General features: G+C 49.5%; 2 protein-coding genes across 11 annotated transcripts in view; one reads left to right on the top strand and one right to left on the bottom strand.

The window, feature by feature from the left end:
• Window positions 1–18,296, top strand: part of PGS1 (phosphatidylglycerophosphate synthase 1) — a 133,284-nt gene that overhangs the window by 37,261 nt on the left and 77,727 nt on the right. For 7 of the 8 annotated variants that reach the window (XM_075014439.1, XM_075014438.1, XM_075014437.1 and 4 more), the window contains 2 exons: window positions 3,674–3,816; window positions 5,502–5,637. The exons of the other annotated variant lie outside the window; for it this stretch is intronic. In XM_075014439.1, the coding sequence (XP_074870540.1) occupies window positions 3,674–3,793 (120 nt within the window). In that variant the 3' untranslated portion in view covers window positions 3,794–3,816; window positions 5,502–5,637. Of the gene's footprint in view, window positions 1–3,673; window positions 3,817–5,501; window positions 5,638–18,296 lie in introns of those variants that run through there. 8 annotated transcript variants of the gene reach the window in all.
• Window positions 3,858–18,296, bottom strand: part of DNAH17 (dynein axonemal heavy chain 17) — a 101,039-nt gene continuing 86,600 nt past the window's right edge. For all 3 annotated transcript variants that reach the window (XM_075014432.1, XM_075014430.1, XM_075014431.1), the window contains 7 exons: window positions 13,507–13,698; window positions 12,649–12,828; window positions 11,928–12,110; window positions 9,816–9,998; window positions 8,897–9,040; window positions 7,044–7,269; window positions 3,858–5,683 (listed from right to left, as the gene is read on the bottom strand). In XM_075014432.1, the coding sequence (XP_074870533.1) occupies window positions 5,436–5,683; window positions 7,044–7,269; window positions 8,897–9,040; window positions 9,816–9,998; window positions 11,928–12,110; window positions 12,649–12,828; window positions 13,507–13,698 (1,356 nt within the window). In that variant the 3' untranslated portion in view covers window positions 3,858–5,435. The remainder of the gene's footprint in view (window positions 5,684–7,043; window positions 7,270–8,896; window positions 9,041–9,815; window positions 9,999–11,927; window positions 12,111–12,648; window positions 12,829–13,506; window positions 13,699–18,296) is intronic.

The following is an 18,296-nucleotide window of genomic DNA, read 5'->3' as shown; positions in this document are numbered from 1 at the left end:
AAAACCGCTTAATCTCATCTACACTGCACAGCCATGCTTACCTCCAGGGTTTGGGTATGTGAACTTGGGAAAATGGATTTCAGGTTCACTTTGGTTGCTGACCTCTGAACTGTAAAGTGCTTTGGATCTTAATCACTTTTATTAATCCACTTGCAACCAAAAGTGTGTCTAACCCCATGTAATATTTATATAAACCCCATCCTGCCTGTCTTTGGACAGCTTCCTTTTTCAAAGGATTTGTAGTTGGGAGAGTGGAAGATGATGTGCATTCAGCATCTCCTTTACAGTGAGAGATTTCTGTCCTGCTCTCAGGAAGAAATGTGGTCCTGGTTTAATCTGGATCTCAATGGTTTAAAGAAGAGTTGTGTTCCAGCTCAGTGTGTAGTCTCCACTTGTCAGAGTGTCTGTAAGGGGGTGAGCAGCTTGGGTTGTTTGGTACCTTCTTGTTTCCTCTCTAGTTTGCTTTCTCCAACTCTTCTGCTTTTCAGTCTAGTTCTGGAATTGGCATGCACGGGAGTAGTGCCTGTGACACACATGTTTAGCAGTGAAGCAGAGTGGATCAGGGTATGTTTCATTTCGAAGCTTTGCAAAACACACACTAAATTTTAGGTCTGGCGTAAGAAGATGCAGGCTCCGAAAAATCAATGGGAATTTCATCTCTTCCCCCAGAGCTGAATTTGGCCCACTGAGTCAGCCTGGTATCTATTTCAACAAGGTTCTCTGTGTGTTACTGGAAGAGTCACATGAATGTTTCATTTTGTTTGGCCTGTATTTGTTTGTAATGAGAAAAATTAGTAAGTATATTTTTGTAACAAAGGGATTGCGTAAAGCTGAGAAGAAGGACTGCAGTGACCTAACAAAGCATTTTAGTCAAGTGCATATCGCTGAGTCTTCCCACTGCCCTGGAATTTGACCGCCTCTTTCACTGCTGTTTGTGATCTGTGCGGGGAGACAAGAACTAACAATCTCTGAGGAGTGAAGCACTCACTTCTGTGCATTGTGTGCTGGTTGGTGTGACTGGAATAAGTGTCAGAGACACTGCTGTTCTGTGAACTGCATGTGAAGCTGTCAATAAAAGCTTCATTTCCAGATCTAGGAACAACGGAGGGGTTTGATCCTTCCAATATTGCTAACCCAGTATTAGAAAAAATCAATGAAAACGTAAACCAATGACAGGCAACCTGCTGACTGAGGTCTGCATGTGGCCCACAGGCCTTCTGGCTGCCCACCTCCCCCCATACCTCTGTGCTCCCCCCTTGCCCCTTTCTTCCTCTCAAAACTTTTGGAGCCACAAATTGTCTGATTTACACTCCATCGCTGGTCCTCCTACCCTCACCCTTTGGAGCCAGAATGCCGGGAATCAGCTGTTTGTGACGTCACAGCTCTGGAAGAGAAGGGGAGGAGTGGAGACAGAATTCATAGCTCTGAAAGTGCTGGGAGGGAAAGGAGAGGAGCGGGTAAGGGCAGGGTTTCAGCACCCCCATGCAGGAGAAGCACTTGGGGTGGTGGAGCAGGCTGAGGGCTGCAGGGCCACAGGTGGAACCCCAGGGGGCCACAGTCTGTTGCACCACTGAGGTGAAGGAGGGCTACCCATGTGACCCACCCACTGCTTGAGATTGCCCATCCCTGATCTAAGCTGCGTTTAAAATGTCTGCACCCCCTCTTCTTTGAGTCTTTAAGGTTCACGTTTTCTTGTTTTTATTCATAACAAGGAGGATAGAAACTTACTTTTTAAATGAAAGCTGAGATTTTGTCAATTTCAAGGTGATGCTTTATGAGCTAGCTGTACTGTTTGTTGTGACACTCCTGCCCAGTGTGACTTTTTTGCCTTGATATGATGTGGGTTGGCCCAGTTGCATTATGGGAGATAATTCTGTGTCCTGCGTGGAGGTCGGTAGTCCCAGCTGTAAGGAAGGCTACCAGAAGAAAGCACTGCCTCTGGAGCTGCAGAGTATTGTATTGGGTGGGCTGCCTGAGAGCCTTCCAGTTTCTACATGGCTCTGCCAGTTGTGAGCTGCCTGTTTGCTCTTGGTGCAGCATGTGACACTCTCTGTTTTGACACTACTGGAATGGGTGGAAAGCAGCAGGCCTCATTCGGGTTCTATTTTGAACCTTTGTCACTTTCAAAATGTTTCCTTTGCTGCTGATTTGTCAAATAATAAATTAGAAGAATGTTCTGTTAGCACAGTGGGTGGCGAAGAAATTGTCTGAAAAACCTTCGCTTGCTAAGGGACTGACCTTCACGGGCCAGGAGAGGGGAACTCAGTATAGCTACTCAATTGTTTCATTACTCCACTCCTGCAAGTGGATCATGTGAGAGGTTTGCACTGCACTCACATGTGGTAAGTGGCACATTGCTCTGCTCTGAAGGATGGGTGATGGGTTTTAATCAATCAATGTGCTGCACCTGTGTTGTAACTGACTGCATGGACCAGAACCCATATTTAAGTGCTTTGCAGCGTTGTTACTGAGCATATGCAGCAGTCACTTTTCATACTAATGCATCTCAGGCCATGTTTTTCAAACCAGGCCAAGGACAGGGGTTAGCCTGCATTAGCGTCTAACTTCCACTTCAAAAAGGCATATGGGGAGAACGTGCAGGGCAGTGCCAGGAGGCTTTCTGGCTGCTGCACTGAATGTACCAAGGTAAATAATATTTTGTTATAAGTTTTGAGGCTCAGTACAAATAACCAAACTGAAACTAGGGCTGTATTGAATGATTGACAGGCTGCCCTCAACAGAGAGTTTATAATGGGATTTGCAACACTTTTCATTCCCAAAAGCAAGCTCTCTACTGTGGGAATCTTTTGCAGTTAGCTTTTGTGTTTCTTTCCTATAATTTGGGGTTCCTCTCCAGAGGTGTCAGAGTTTCCAGGCTCCCTCACAGGCAGTGATTTCGGTAATCCTGCAGAGTAGACACTGAAGTGCTTTGTTACATATAACCCGGCCCCGCTTCTCATTTTGCATGTAGAGTAAAACCAGAAACCTTGCTAATTTTGCAGAAATAGCCACTTCTGCCTTTGATCAAACCACTACTTTTCATGTGCTATGTGAAATGTGTATTGTAACAGAGATGGTTCACTTCCTCTTTCAGTTGTATTGTTTATACATTAAAGGCACTTAAGCATTTCTGGTAATTTAATTGAAATCATGACTGCATATTCATTTGAAAACACAACACTGGAGCTGGATGAGTTCTGCAGATCAGTCTCTTGAGATTAAAGTCAGATTTCCTCTTCAGGCAGTTACTGCTGGGGGTTTGACCTGTTCCATTCTTCCTATAACTGTAGGTTAGTTAAGTAATATGGAAGAGCTGTAGGGCCTGATGCCACAAAACCACCCACTCTTGGCCCTTTGAGCCGGAAGGTTCTGGTTCTGATGACGTTTCTCCAGACTAATATGTGGTTGTGACTTTTGGGAATGTTGCTGCAGCAGGCGTGGTTCAGGCCCAGGTGTCATGCTCACCACTCATTAAGTGGGTTACTTGTCTATATTGCACATCACAGGCTGGATCGCATCTTAGATCCTGAGGTGTCCTCAGCCCTGTGAGAATGGTGACATGCCCCTCTGGCCAGAGAAAAGCTCTGACTGTAAATGCACCCAAAGCTGGCTCGGTTGGTGGATGATGCGAAGGAGCCAAGATGAAGCTGACTTCAGGGATTTTGCCTTGTAGGAGCAGGAACAACTGTATCTCAGGTCAGGCGTTGTGTCAGCATCTACATTTGAGCAGCCGAGCCGTTATGTAAAGCTGTGGGTGAAGCTGGTAACACCTCTGATTAAGAACTTCTTTTGAAAGGAAAAAGGATCCTCTTCTAGGTGAGTGTGAAGTTGTTTTGCTCCAGAAAGAACTAAAGTGGCAGGAAATGATAGCGAGTTGATTACACTTATTTGTGCAGCCCTGTCCTTTTATAAAGGGGAAGAATGAGACCACTGCTTCTTTGTATGCGAACGCTTTTTACTACAGTGGGAAGCTCTTCCTGAGGGCCTGCAGTAGACTTCTGGGAGAGTGTAGTCTGACGGTAACAAAGGATCCTTTGGGGAAAGGGGGAGGAGGGAATCTCTGAATTCATAAGTGTTTTGTTTCTGAAATGCCTCTCTTGCAATGGGAATTCAACTCAGAGACATCTGGCCTAGATTTTACCTTGGGCAGCCAATTGGTGACAGAGTGAGGAGGTGTCAGCTGCTCTGTGCTCTCCTGCCTGAGCTGGGATTAAAGAGGGGGAGAAGTGAGCCTAACCCCTGGTTTTTTGCTTTGTAAGGATGAGGTATCCTCTAAAAAATGCCTTTATCACAGAGATGTTGGCTGCAATTTGTTACCTTTTCTTCTCGGGCAGTGCGCTCACTCTTGATAATCCCCCAGACTTGGTGAAAAGTTTCCAGAAACTTTCGATTCCCTGGATGCCTGGCCACGCTGGGAACAGTTGCAGTAGATCAGGAGGCAAAGGCATGAAGGAGAACTTTGTTCCTTTGTGTTCCAAAAAGCTCCACTGTGGAAGCTTGCCCCTTCTGCTATGGTGGCTTACCTTGGGGGTGAGAGGAGTGGTAGCTTTCATAGACCCTGCAGCCAGTAACAATCGTGAGAGACCTGTCCAGCTACAGGCCTGAGAGTAACTCCCTTTGTGCTCCTAGTGCCTAGGAGAACACCAGTTCTCGCCCTTTTCCCCTGTTGCTTCTCATGAATCTTGTCTAAAATCACCACTGGCTGTAGTGTGGAGCCTTGTGTCTGACACCACCAGGTGTCACAGCTTTGACACAAGAAGACGTGTGCTTCCTGACTGACTTCCCACCTCGTTAGCAACATGGGTGACGAGCAGAGCATGACCAGAGTGTTCTTTACACAGTCCTCTGGGGAAGGTGCTGGAAGGCTTAATCGTAACTGCTTCATGGTTGATGTGTGTCACCTGCTGGGAAGTGCAGGATAACAATGGGGCTGTGTCGGGTGGTAGCTAAGGCACCGGGGCACTCTTCCTTTCTCTGAACCCTCTTCTCCCTCCCCTGCATGCTTTACTTTTTAAGGTCTTTGGGGAATGGCCTAACTATAGCATGGGATACAGCGGCACCCTGCCCACCTGTGAGTGCTCACGCAAAACAGCACTGAACAGGCACTGACCCGTGAGGAATCCAGATGGCTACATACAGAAGCTAAATGGGCATTCAGCAATGCTTTACTGTAACCTGTCCCATGGAGCAGCCCACTGCAGCATCATTCTAACATGCACTGTGACATCAGTCTGCAGTTGGCTAATTGTTTTACCACCCCCGCCCCCCTCAAGCACTAGCACAGTCATGTTATATTTCCTTTTATTGTCACTTACGAAAATACTGGGGGAACACAGAGGAAAAGCTGCGTGGAGTTTGGTTATTGGGATTGCTGTTGAGCTGGGCACTGCTGTGGCTTGTGGGAAGGGCAAGTGGTTTGCTTAGACAGTAAAACTTTAAACTTGTAAGAGCAAAGCAACAGCAGCAAGAATCCACTTAGCTGGCTTCTCTTTTGTCTTCAGATTGAAGGTCCATATGTAGGTGGGGCCTCGCATGCGAGTCTTGTAGACCGGGCACTCATAGACGTTCTTGGTGTCCATACGGTCCACGGGGATGGCTCTGATGAAGATCACTGGCATTGAGGGTGTTAACTCCTTCAGCCGCGCATCTGCGATGACACCAGTAGGAATGTCCCACCGAGCACCTGCAAGGTTAAAACCCTGTCAGTACGTCGGCTGCTGTGGGGCTGCTTCAGGCAGAAGGTGTTCTAATTTCCTGTGTGTATGTGGGGAGGGGGGGAATGGTGGCAGAGCTGTCCAAGCAACATGGTTAAGGGTCAGCTGAAGGACCAAAGGACACTGAAGTAGCCTGGGCTTAGCCCCCCTTGGCACACACTTGGCATTTCAAAGTGACACATACTGTTCCAAAGGACAGACTTGCTAACCACAGTGGTCAGTTCTGCCCTTACTCCCCTCCCACCAGCATCCATGGCAGTGGGGTGTACAGCTGGGAGCAGAATGGTAGCTATGGAAACTATCTAGTGTATTGGGCATGGACCTAAGCTTGACATTACAGTGATCCTATCATCTCCTCCTGCTGCTGTTGATTAGCTGTCAGGTCCAGGCTAACTGAACCCTCAAAAAAAGCCGAGGGAAAATTCCATTTGCACCAGACTTCCTAGGTGTCCAATCAGAGCTATGTTATTTAAAGATGAATCCTAATGAATGAGACCCAAGTAGCATCAGCCTTCTCTGCTCTCAGGCTCATCCGTTGCTATCAATTTCCGAAATAAATATGAACAGTCACTTTTTATCCATTAGATGAATGCTGCCCTCTGCTGCCCTGTTGGATGCTGATACACAATAAAGAGCTGTTACTCAGATGGAGTCTGCCTGCTTTATTTAGTTTGTTGCAAAATAAATGAGAGCTGGCTGTGTTTCATATTCCACTCCTGCTGTGCTGACAACCATGACATCAGTTATTCCTTGACTACTGCTTGGGGAAGAGACTAATTGCTACTTACTACAGTAATGAGCACGCATGCACTAAGCAGGTAACCATGTCTGACTGTAGGCTACTTAAAGTTTAGCAGGGACACACTGGGCATTAGCTTGCAGGAAAAATCATGTCATTTTCCACCACTGAGCTAGCACATTGTCAGGTAAAGTGGAAGCACTGAGTACAGACTGCAGGTGGTGTGGAACCCTACCACGATGACGTTGCAGCAGAAAAGCAGTGGGACAGATCAGGGATTGGAGATTAGACAGCAGAAGCTAGGACGGGGGGAGGAAGATGCACAATGTAAACCCTGCTCAAAACTTCTGCCTCAACCAGGCCCCTTCAGGAGAGAGATCACTTATTGTAGGACAAGACCATAAAGCCAGACATGATAGCAGGGTGCTGGAGGTTACATTCAGTGTTCAAAAATGGTTTGGAGAAGCAAATGCTTCTGCAAAAACTGCACAACTCCACACTGCATAGTGTGTGCCTCCTAGCAGTGTGTGCTTCACTGGCTGTTTGGAGTGAGCCTTGCTCTGACCATGTTAAAGAGAAGTGTCTTATACCTTCCATGAACAGTCCATGCACATAGGAGCCTTCTCGGGGTGGAGCAGTCATATCCTCCCGGTTTTTCTTGGTCACCTCCACTGAAAGACACATCTTGTCAAGTGGCCATTCATTCTTTCTGGCCATAGACTGCATGATAGCTGTGAGGAAAGACTGGGGATTAAAGAAGCCTGCCAGCCACACTGTTGTAGGTAGTGCAAAGTCAGTTGTCCAGGCCTCCAGTTCCTGAAAGATAAAGATAAAGCAGCAGCAGAAAGTCAAGTAGGCAGGCTGTGGGGCCCAGTGCCCAGTTTATCTGTGCTTTGCATCCAACTGCCCCTGCCCCTTTGCACACAGGTAGGTTGTGTTAGTTGCATTTGGTGGTGGGGTGGACTCAGGTAGACAGGTTGAGACTTTTGAGCACTAAATCCCACTCACAAGGTAACCAAAGCATTGCTGAGTCCTTCAGTATATCAGTCCCTCTCTCTGGGAGTGACTGCTGTGTAACTGAAATGGCACATGTGCTGCTCTGATTTTTCCAAACAAAAGTACACTTGGTATGTTAGCCCCTGAGTCAGCAATAGGGCTGGCATTGAGGGCTTGTGTGCCATAGCCCTCTGTCCCCTCTCAGCAGTGGGCAGCAGGGGAGAGGAGGATAGAAACATCAGGTATCTCAGGAGGACTTGAGGCCAGAACCTGTGCTCCTGGCTTCTCTGCATCTCCTGGATTGGTGGTGTATGAGACTCGTGTCTGTATTGCTCTTTAAATCCATTTCTGGAGAATTGTCTTTACATCCCCTCTTTGATTTAAACCCACAGCCCTTTGTGAACTGAGGTAGTAGGAGAGTCAAGCTGTGAAAGTAGCTGCATGTGGCAGAAAGAGAAACACCTGTAGTCAGTTGCCAAAAAAAAATTCTCTCTCAGCAGAGCTGCTGCAGGGGGGCAGCAGGGAGAGGGGCACCAAGCTCAGCATCTTTGCAAAATTAAGGCTTTGCCTGCATGAGACTTTGCATCAGCTGCTGCAGCACGCCTTCAGACATCAAGGGCAGGTGTAACAGGCTGTGCTTTGCACTAGCAAGGGTCATGCTGGTTCTGTGAAGTACCTTGCTTTGTTGGTGCAAAGTGCAGTTTCCACAAGCTACCTTTTAGGGTTTGCACTTAGGCGGACCCCACAGAGAATGGGTAGATTGGTGCAGAGCTAGTCTACAGAAACTAAGGCACTCCACACTCGAGAGGGAAAGATGGAAGGAAGTAGAGTGAGAGACCTCAAGACACCAACAGGTGCTGAGGCCACAGTTATTGATGATGACTTATGCAGCTCTAGTAAGTGACTGATATCTAATACTGGACTTGGAGCCAATTTGTGATGGCAATTAGATGTAGAATTAGGGTGTTTGCCTTTTCCTGCAGGCAATTGCTAGTGCCCTAGGAGAACAAAACCTGCTGGTTTGTAATGCCGACTGTGGATTGAGGGAGAAGTGCCACACTCCACCTTCTCTGCTTTGAAAGCCTGGAATTCGAGGTGCACACGGGGGCAAAATGGGCTCTCCAGCTCCATCGCGCCTCAGGCTCAGCATTGACTGCTGTTGTGGTCCCAAGCACTTCAGCACGCTGCTTGCAGGCCACAATGATCACAGCAACCCAGCTTCTGAAAAGCAAGCTAGGTTTCCTGGCCTTTTGCAAAGTGTTGAGCACTGCTGCACAGTGTAATACTTAAATAAAGAGCCTTGCAAGCAACTCAGAGTACCGGTACATGCACAGCCCTGGCTGGACAGCAATGTTTGTGTCACAAGCAACTGGTGGAGGAGCTCTTGGGCCCTCAAAGAGCCAGCCACACAGTACCATGAAGAGAGGCAGCAGGTGAGTGGACTCACCCGGACTCGAAGCAGCAGGTCAGCATACCAGGCTCCCAGGCCAAGTAATGAGGGGTAGGCCCGGTGTGTCCAGGATTCAGGCACATTGTCATAGAAGAGAGCATTAGACAATTCCTCCATGTCTGTTGTGATTGTCAGCTCCCCCTTTGAAAGGAAAAACATTGTTTAGTTAAACAAAGCCTGGGTGATTGTGTTAGAAGCCCCTTTGAAAGCAAAGCTCGAGGCAAGCTGGTACTCTGCACAGCAAACACTAGGCTCCGGGACTGCTTCTGGACTGTGAATCTTGCAGCTTGGGTTATGGATAAAACAAGGCAATGCTCCCTCTGAAAAATAGGCCCTCTTCCATCGTCTCCAGGTCTACCTTCAGCCAAAGGAGAAGGCCCCATCCTCACACCTTTACAGCAGTCCAGGTCAGTTCACATTTCTGTTCCAATAAGCAGCTGCAGTGACACAGAGCAGCCTTTTCAAACCAAGCCAGTGTTTTAGTCAGCTGGGATGACGCCTTTGAGACCTGGGGGGGTCTGCCTTGAAAAGCCACACCTACAACAGGTTCTGGTGACAGAAGCAACTTGTTTCCCTCCCCTCCCCTCCAAATCTGTGTCCTGCAGTGCAGCTTAATCTCCCTTGCTGTTGTGTGTTTGTACCTGTGTGCTTGTGCTCACACTTACCCAGCCCTTAGGCTGCAACCACCATGCAGGCTTCAAAATGAAGGAGAGCAGCAGCGTGTACCCTGGTGACAGAAGGTATGTTGTAGGCAGAGAAACTCATTACATTATCAGGGTTTCAAACATGAATGGGGTATTTAGTTCCACTGACCATGTTATGTAAAAGCTGCTGTAATTACAGAACCGACCCTATGTGCTGCTCAGCACCAGTAACTAACATTGCCGGGGTATATAACTGTAACTGGGTCACGCACCTTCAGCCCCAAATTTAGCTCTTTCAGAGAACGTCTAATTTCATTGGTTAAGATGTTCATTCTTTCACATTCCTGAAAGGCCACCACCACATATGGCGTCTTCTCTGCTGCTTTGGCCACGATCTCCAGCATATTAAATGGCTCAGGCAGCTTTTCAATTATTTCATCTAGGACTTGCTTGACCTGTAACACATCAGAGGGAACGAGGCTTTGACATGGCATTTTTTAGACATAGTTCTTACATTGATTGAATGTTTTCAGGCTCCTGAAAGCATTTCCCACTAAAGTTTAATAGCTTAGAATCAAATTGAGCTTGGTCTGTAGAGCTTCACAGCACCCACAAATGGCACAAGACCAGCATTGCTCCTGCACAGGAGGGCTCCAAGAACCAGCTTGCAGTGGCACCTGTGCCACATGTCACGCAGCTGGTGGGGCTCTCGTGACACTGTGGCTGAGTGGCATGCCAGAGCCAGCAAACTCCACCTTTTGGTTCAGTCAGGGAACTGGCTGCAAAGCCTGGTGAGCACACAGCCCACACTGCCCAGCTGCTTTGCATGGTTGTGAATGTCCCGTACCGCCACAACAGATGTGAAATGCAGATGTAAAGGCAGAGGTTTGGGGCAGATTAGCAGCAGTTTGTGGTTCATTTTTATGGTGACAAATATCACCTGCTCATAATCAGCCCATCCCTATCGCCTCACACCCTACCTCAGTGTCATGTAACGTTAACTTGCTAATATTACTTTGTAGGCACAGTATTAGACTCCTAGACTTGTAGGCTTGGATGCGCCCTCAAGATGCTGTCCTTTCCCACCCCTAGCACTCCAGGCAGGACTAAAGATTAGCTTGCCCATCCCGCTGGGTGTTTGTATAACAGACTCTGAAAAAGCTCCTGTGATGGAGGTGCTGCAGCCTCTTTATTCCAGTGCTGAATCAGCGACAGAAAGCTTTTCGTAATGCCCAGCCCAACCTGTCCTTGCTGCAATTTAAGTCCTTTGCCTCTTGTCCTATCAGAGGTAAATAGAACAATTTGTATCCCTCTCCTTCATGCAAGGCATCTTTTTGCATAGGTGACGTTTCCTAGACCTTGAACCGGTTTTGTTGCTCTTCTCTTGCCTTGGTCCAGAGTGTTCCTGAAATGTGACACCCAGAACTAGATGCCAGTTGAGACCTAATCAGTGTAGAGTAGAGCAGAAAAATTCCCAGCTGGTGTTCTGCTTGTACTCCTGCTAACACATCCCAGAATGCCATTTGCCTTTTTCTTTTTTTTTTTTTTTTTTTTTTTTTTTAAAAACAAGAGCATTAGGTCATAGTTAGCTTGTGATCCACTATGACACCCATATTCCTTCCTAGGCAGTCATTTCCCATTCTGTATATGAGCAAACTGCTTGCTCCTCCGAGGTGGAATGCTTTGCACTCATCCTTATTGAATTTCACCCTTTTCACTTCGGACCATTTCTCCAGTTTGTTCAATTCATTTTGAATTGTAATTCTGTCCCCCAAAGCACCTGCAACTCCTCCCAGCTTGGTATCCTCTGCCAGCTTTATGTGGGCTCCCTGGGCCATTATTAAACTGATGGATGAAGACACTGAACAGAACCAGTCCCAGAACTGATCCCTGTAGAGCCCCTTCCTGCTAGTACCATGCCAGCTCCACAGCAAAGGATGGATAATGTGCCTTGGGAGCTCTTTGGTCCTACTCACTTTTTGGTCCTTGTAATGGGGTGAGCAGTTCCCAGGTGCCCTAGGGCTAATGCATGCAGAACCTCTGCCAATAGCAAGTGGCTGCCAGCCAGTGCTTCTGGAGGAACAGAAGATACATTTCCTTCTCTCCTGCCCTGCTGAATCACACACAGGCTGCAGCCTGCTAGAGCCCTGAGCAGGAATGCCCCTGTTCCATTACTGTGCTAGTCCCCGAGAGTGCTGGGAAGGAGAGATTGAGACCAATGAGGCACAAATGTACTCAGTTGCTGGGTGTCTTTCACTGGTGGGAGATGAGGCTATTACAGTACAGACCCTCCTCTTATTTGTGTGTTTGTTTCCTCCACAACAAACCGATGGCCTTAGCAGATTAACTCCTGGTTAGTGCCCAAGGATGGAACCATTTCCTACCTTTTCTTCTCGGGACACACCTGTCCCTCCTCCAGCATCAGACTCCTTGGGCTGCATTTCCAGAACTGTACGGAAAAGCTTTTCAGATGTGACCGTGAGAAAGCCAATTTCGGCATTGGGGTGGAGCCCGTAGAGGTATGGGCTCTCGGGGGGCAGGTTCTCATCAATGTATTCATGATAACCCTGAAACAGAGTAGATGAACACTGAGTGACTAGCCCCAGATTCCCAGGCAAGGTCTTTGGGCTCATCGAGTTCTCCATCATGCACAGGATGCACAGCATCATGGAACACTAGACTGGAAGGGCCCTCGTGAGGTCATCGAAGCCAGTTCCTTTCCCTCACAGCAGGACCAAGCACCGTCTAGTTTCTTCAGTGCTGCAGCCTAGAAACTAGCTACACCATCTCACACTCACAGGGAGGTGCCTCCTTTCCACCCTTCTTCCTAAGAGGGTTTTACTCATGCCTGCCCTCAGCTTGATCACGGTTTATTGCTGAGCTGCATTATCTTCTCCTGCCACCCTCCCACTGGGAATCACCCTTCCCTTTTTTACCAGGGTTCCACTGAGTCTCCTCAGCACGTCTGTACTGTTGTCTTCCCTGGGTTCTCTCCAGTTCTTGGTGGTGCTCTTATCACACTTCATCCCCAAAGAGCCACAGCCCTGGGAGAGCTGCACTGACTTGTGGCACTCTCCCCTCATGGAAGCAAAGATCTTTCCTCACCTTGTAATCCAAGCTGGGGGGTACTAAAAACCCTGGAGCCAAGGGCATTTCTCCCTCCAGCATCTCCACCCGGACATATTCACCCAGGTAAGTTCTGCACAACCTGCGGTCCCAGTCGTCTGTGATGTGTCCCCCATACATGATTTCACCAAAGAGATAGCGCAGATCATCCCATGGAACCTAAAAGAGACGCTGACTCAGTGTAAAGTGATTGCTACAGAATGCATGGTCTGTAAAGTCCCACACTGCAGCGCCACATGCTAATTTAGCACATCTCGGCCCTTGCTATGCGAGGAGTGAGCCTGAGCATCAGTCCCACATGAGCAGCTCAGCACCAGGGGCAAGAACAGCCTGGACAGGGGCTGGACAATTGGAGCACACCCTGCTGGTGCCTCAGCTGCTTTGCTAACTGTCCGTCTTACACCGGCCGTTGGCCTGGCTGGACGTTCACATGGCTTGTTGCTAGCCCAGCACAGGCTTTGGGCTGAGTTGGATTTTTGTGTTTTCAGACAAAGGCTGCCATGCGCTGCTCACTGAGGGTGAGATGCAGTTTGGCTTTAAAGGTTCTCCTGGTTTTCCTATGCCTCAGCCCAGGGACGTACAGCCAGCAGCTGTTTGGCGATGGCAGAGGAGTCCTTCCCCCCACCGCTGGTGCCCCAGCGGACCCTGCTTCAAGGCAAAGGCTGCTGAAGCCCTGTTTTCACAATGCTCTCTGCGCTCAGGCAGGAGGCTGTGGAGGGCAGGGGCTGAAGGGATGGTCTAACAGCAGTACCACTCTGCATGTCCCCCATAGTACTGCTGTTCGTATCATGGGGACAGTCATTCTGATCAGCAGATTTCAAACAAGCATGTTCTAACCTTGACATTAGCCTCCAGGTAATTATACAGCACGTTGATGGATATAGTCAGGTCTCCATTGTTGAAAGGATATGACCTGTTCCAGCCCTGTGCACCAAATTTACGCCTTTCAGCTACCACAGCGTGAAAGTAGCAGAGAGCAAACAAAATGCATTTGAATTCAATTTCTTTGGTGCACATCTCCAAAGTATCCTAAAGCAGAATACAGATGAAAAGAATATGCAGAAGAGATGTCACCAGTGGACCTCTGAATATTACAACAGCTGCTGACAACCAACCAGCGAGATGGGGCTGAACCGTCCCTACAGCAAATTGCTCGCCTTGGTGTCTCAGCTTAAGCAGGGAGTCTCAGAACCATGCAGTGCTGCTCGCACAGAATTGACTCCTAACACGTTAGCGTGTGAGAGGAAACCTCCTGCCTTGGGCCACGAGCCTTGTTGGGCTCTGTTTATAATCTGATGAGCAATGACCTAATTCTAATTGTGCTCATTTTAAACTCATGGAGTTGTTAAAAATACCCTCCGGTATTAACAAAAGACAGTGCCCTGTTCTGTAACTGGTGTTTTTCAAGATGTGTTGCGGAAGCTTTTTGTCCTAGCCAGTAGCTCTAGGGTCAGCATGGTGCCCCCGGAGTGGCTCCAATATGGTGACCAATATATTCACTGCCTGACACCCCCCCGCCCCCCAGTTCCTTCTCACCGGTGACTCCGACAGCGGGGAAGGCGGGGAGGGTTTTGGAATGAACGTGAGCAACACATCTCAAAGAGCCCCAGTTACACAAACGGTAACTGTCTTTTCTTCGAGTGATTGCTCATGTGCATTCCAAGTTGGGTGATTACAAGCCAATGCCTAGGAGGTGGGGTCGGAGCCCCGAACGGACAGCAAGACAGCCCTGCCCACTGCAGCGTCTGCCCAGGTGTGCTGCACCAAAGTGTAATGTGCGGGAAACATATGAATTGAGGACAGGGCTGCCCTGTGGATGTCTTGGATAGGCACATATGCCACAGACAACACCTGTTCTCTAGTGGAGTGAGGAACCCCTATGCGAGCTTGTAACACTCTGCGATGCACGCCACTATCCAGGAGAAAATCTGCTGGGAAGAGACCGGAGGGCCCTTCATCCTATCAGCAACTGCCATGAAGAGTTGCTGTGTTCTTCTAAAGGGCCTAGTTCTACCCATATAGAAGGCCAGCGCCCTTCTAACGTCCAAAGTATACAAACATTGCTCCCTCGGGGAGGCATGGGGCTTAGGGTAAAATACTGGTGGGGAAATGTCTTGGTTAACATGAAACAAGGAGACCACCTTTAGGGAAAAATGTGGAGTGAGGTCTCAGCTTAACCTTATCCTTGTGAAACACTGTGTACAAGGGGACCCCTGACGGTGCCCTCAACTCAGATACCCACCTGGCTGAGGTGATCGCCACCAAAACTGCTGTTTTGTAACTCAGAAAAACCAGGGAGCAGGTAGCCAGAGATTCAAAGGGGGCCCCCATAAGCTTGGCTAAAACCAAATTGAGATCCCACGGGGGCAGTGCTGCCTGAACCTGGGGCTTGATTCTAAACCGTTCAGAAACCTTTTGACGACGGGGTCTGAGAACACAGAAGACGTTCCAGGTCCCGGGTGAAAGGCCGAGGCAACAGCTAAGTGCACTCTAACCGAGGAGAGGGACAAGCCCTCCTGTACCAGGCCCCACAGGTAATCTAAAAAATCAATGGGATGGGGGGCTTGTGAGGGAGACAGCCCTCTGTGAGGCACCCCCACTGAAAACCTTTTCCAATTAGCCAAATATGGCACTCTGGTGGAGGGCTTTCTGCTATTTAACTATACTCCCTTTATGGGGTCTGAACGGGCCAGCTCCCGGTCCCTTAGCCACGGAGCAGCCATGCGGTGAGGTGCAGCGACTGGCGATTGGGATCTTGCAGTCCCCCCCTCTTGCTGCATCAGCAGGTCTGGCCAGATCGGCAACGTCATGACTTTGTGGATCGGCAGGTGCAGGAGGGCTGAGTACCGGTGCTGATGGGCCCATGCCAGTGCCACCAAGATTATCACTGCCCCGTCTAGTGACTCTTGAGGCTCCTGTGAACTAGCGGGATCGGAGGGAATGCACACATCAGCCTGCCTGACTAGGGGACACTAAAGGTGTCTGCCCAGGACCCTGGGCTCTGGTTGCGGTAGGACCAAAACGTCCTGCATTTCGCATTGAGGTGGGAGGTGAACAGGTCCACCTGGGGATACCCCCACCTCCAGAAAATAGAATGAACCACCTCTGCATGGAGAGACACTCGTGATCCATAAAGGACCTGCTGAGTTGGTCGGCCAGTGAATTGTGCACACCTGGCAGGTGAACGGCCTGCAGCCTGATGTGCTGTGTGCAGAAGGCCCAGAGCATCATGGCCTCGTGACACAGGGGAGAGGAGTGTGCACCCCCCTTTGTTTATACCGTACATTGGTGCCGTGTTGTCCTGCCAGATTGGCCTTGAAAGTCACACATGCTAGTCAAATGGCCCCGACCTCCCTCACATTTATGTGGAGCCGAAGCTCCAACACACTCCAGAGAGCCTGGGTTCATTGTGGCCCCAGGTGCGCGCCCCATCCCTGGTCCAAAGCATCCATCACTAGGGAAAGTGAGGGCTGCTGAGGGGCAAAGGGGACTCCTGTGAGGACAACCCCCTTGTTCAACCACCAGTGCAGGGTCAATAAAGTCCATGTTGGCACCATAACCACCAAGTCTAAACTGTCTCTCCCAGGGCGATACACCAATGGCAGCCACAGCTGTACAGGGGCATCCTTAAGCCGGCGTGCTGCACCATGAAGGTGCGCACTGCCATGTGACCCAGCAAACACAGGCAGCGCCTGGCCGCTGTGGTGGGAACTGCCAGGATGTCTCTGCTGATGGCCCCATGGACCTGAAGCTGTTGTCTGTCAGGAACACCCTGGCACACCTGCTGTCCAGTCGTGCCCCTACAAACTCTACTGACTGAGGTGGGACCAACACTGACTTTGCTTTGTTGATCAACAGACTGAGGCTTACAAAGGTTTGACGGATCACCTGTACACGCTGAACCACCTGCTCCTTGGGATGACCCTTGACTAGCCAGTCATCCAGGTATGGGAACAGCTGCTCCCCTTGCTTGGGTAGGTGCGCTGCTACTACCGCCATGCATTTGGTGAAGACCCTTGGGGCCACAAACAGACCGAAAGGCAGGACTGTGAACTGATAATGGTTCCCATCTGCCGTGAACCTGAGAAACCGCCTGTTGGGAGGGTAGATGTAAATATGCGTCCGGTAAGTCAAGAGCTGCAAACCAACCCCCTGCTCCAGCATCAGGAGAATGAGAGCCAGGGATATCATATGAAATTTTATCTTTTTCACAAACTTGTCGAGACCTCTTAGGTCCAGGATGGGTCTCAAGCCCCCGCTTTTGGCTTTGGAGTTAGGAATAAAACCCTTGTTCCCTGAACCTGGGAGGAACTTCTACGGCCCCAGAACCCAGGAGGGATTGCAATTCCTGCTGTAACAGGATCTCGTGAGGGGGGTCCCTGAAGAGGGACAGGGAGGTGGGTTTTAAGGGGTGTACAAAGAGAACTGAATGGCGTATCCTCTCTCTACCATATGCCAGACCCACTGGTCTGCAGTGATTCTGCACCACATAAGATGAAAGGGGGACAGGTGGAATGAAAAAAGTGGGGATGCTGAAGTGGGTGAGATCAGCTCGACGATCCCGACTGTGCCATCAAAACTGTGGCTTGGGTCCCTGTGGGCCTTGTGGTGGTCCTGAGGTTGTTGGCCAGAACAGCACCTGCCCATCCTGTTCCACCTTTTACTGCCGTCCCTTTGCAGCTGCAGAAGCTGTGTTTGCTAAGGATGAGGGTTAAAATACTTGCGTTGGTTGGCAGGTGTATGCAGGCCCAAGGAGCGGAGAGTGACCCGAGAGTCTTTTGGACTATGCAGTCTTTTATCTGTCTTATCTTAAAATAGGGTAGGGCTGTCACAGGGGAGGTCCTGGATCATCTGCTGTACCTCATGAAGCAGGCTGGAAAACTGCAACCAAGCCCCCTGTGCATTGTCACTCTGGAGACCATGACGCTCATGGCAGCGTCTGCAGCATCCAGTGCTGCCTGTATGGCCACCCTTGAAATCAGTTTGTTCTCCTCCACCACGGCTGTGAAGTCCTGCTTGACTTCAGGTGGCACCATCTCAGAGAGCCCAGACAGGGCACTGACAGTGTTATAAGCATACCTGCTAAGCAGAGCCTGCTTGGTAGCAATTCTTAATTGCAACCCTCCCACTGAATGAGCCTTCCTCCCTTAGAGGTCCAAATGTTTATAACTTCTCTATTTTTTGGGGAGGAGCCCTGGAATGCTTAGCGCTCTCTATGGTTAGCGGCGTCCACTACCAGGGAGTCAGGTGGGAGGTGCGTAAAACAAATGTTCATTGCCCTGAGCGCGAGTAAAAGGACTCTGACTCTGATGCCAATTCAGAAGCGGATGACCACGGTGGGGCCATTGGAGTTGGTGCCGACGTCATGCGCACCAACAACGGTGCTGGAGTATAAGGCACCTGAAACTGGCCCATAGTCTGCTAGATTGGCACCGGGGCACTCGGCACCAAATGTGGTGTTGGTGTCTATGTGAGTGTAGGGGTTGGTGCTGGTGTCACGTCCACGAGCCCCATTGCTCCGTTTCAGTGCTATGGTGCCTGTCATCCATAGACGGAGCAGGACCCAGCACCGTCATCTGCAGAAGTCCTTGTGCCACTCGAAACACCCCTGGCGCTGAGAACAAGTC

Source organism: Carettochelys insculpta, chromosome 20 (assembly GCF_033958435.1).
Source record: "Carettochelys insculpta isolate YL-2023 chromosome 20, ASM3395843v1, whole genome shotgun sequence".
Lineage (NCBI taxonomy): Eukaryota > Metazoa > Chordata > Testudines > Carettochelyidae > Carettochelys > Carettochelys insculpta.
This window is presented reverse-complemented; position numbering and strand designations above follow the sequence as displayed.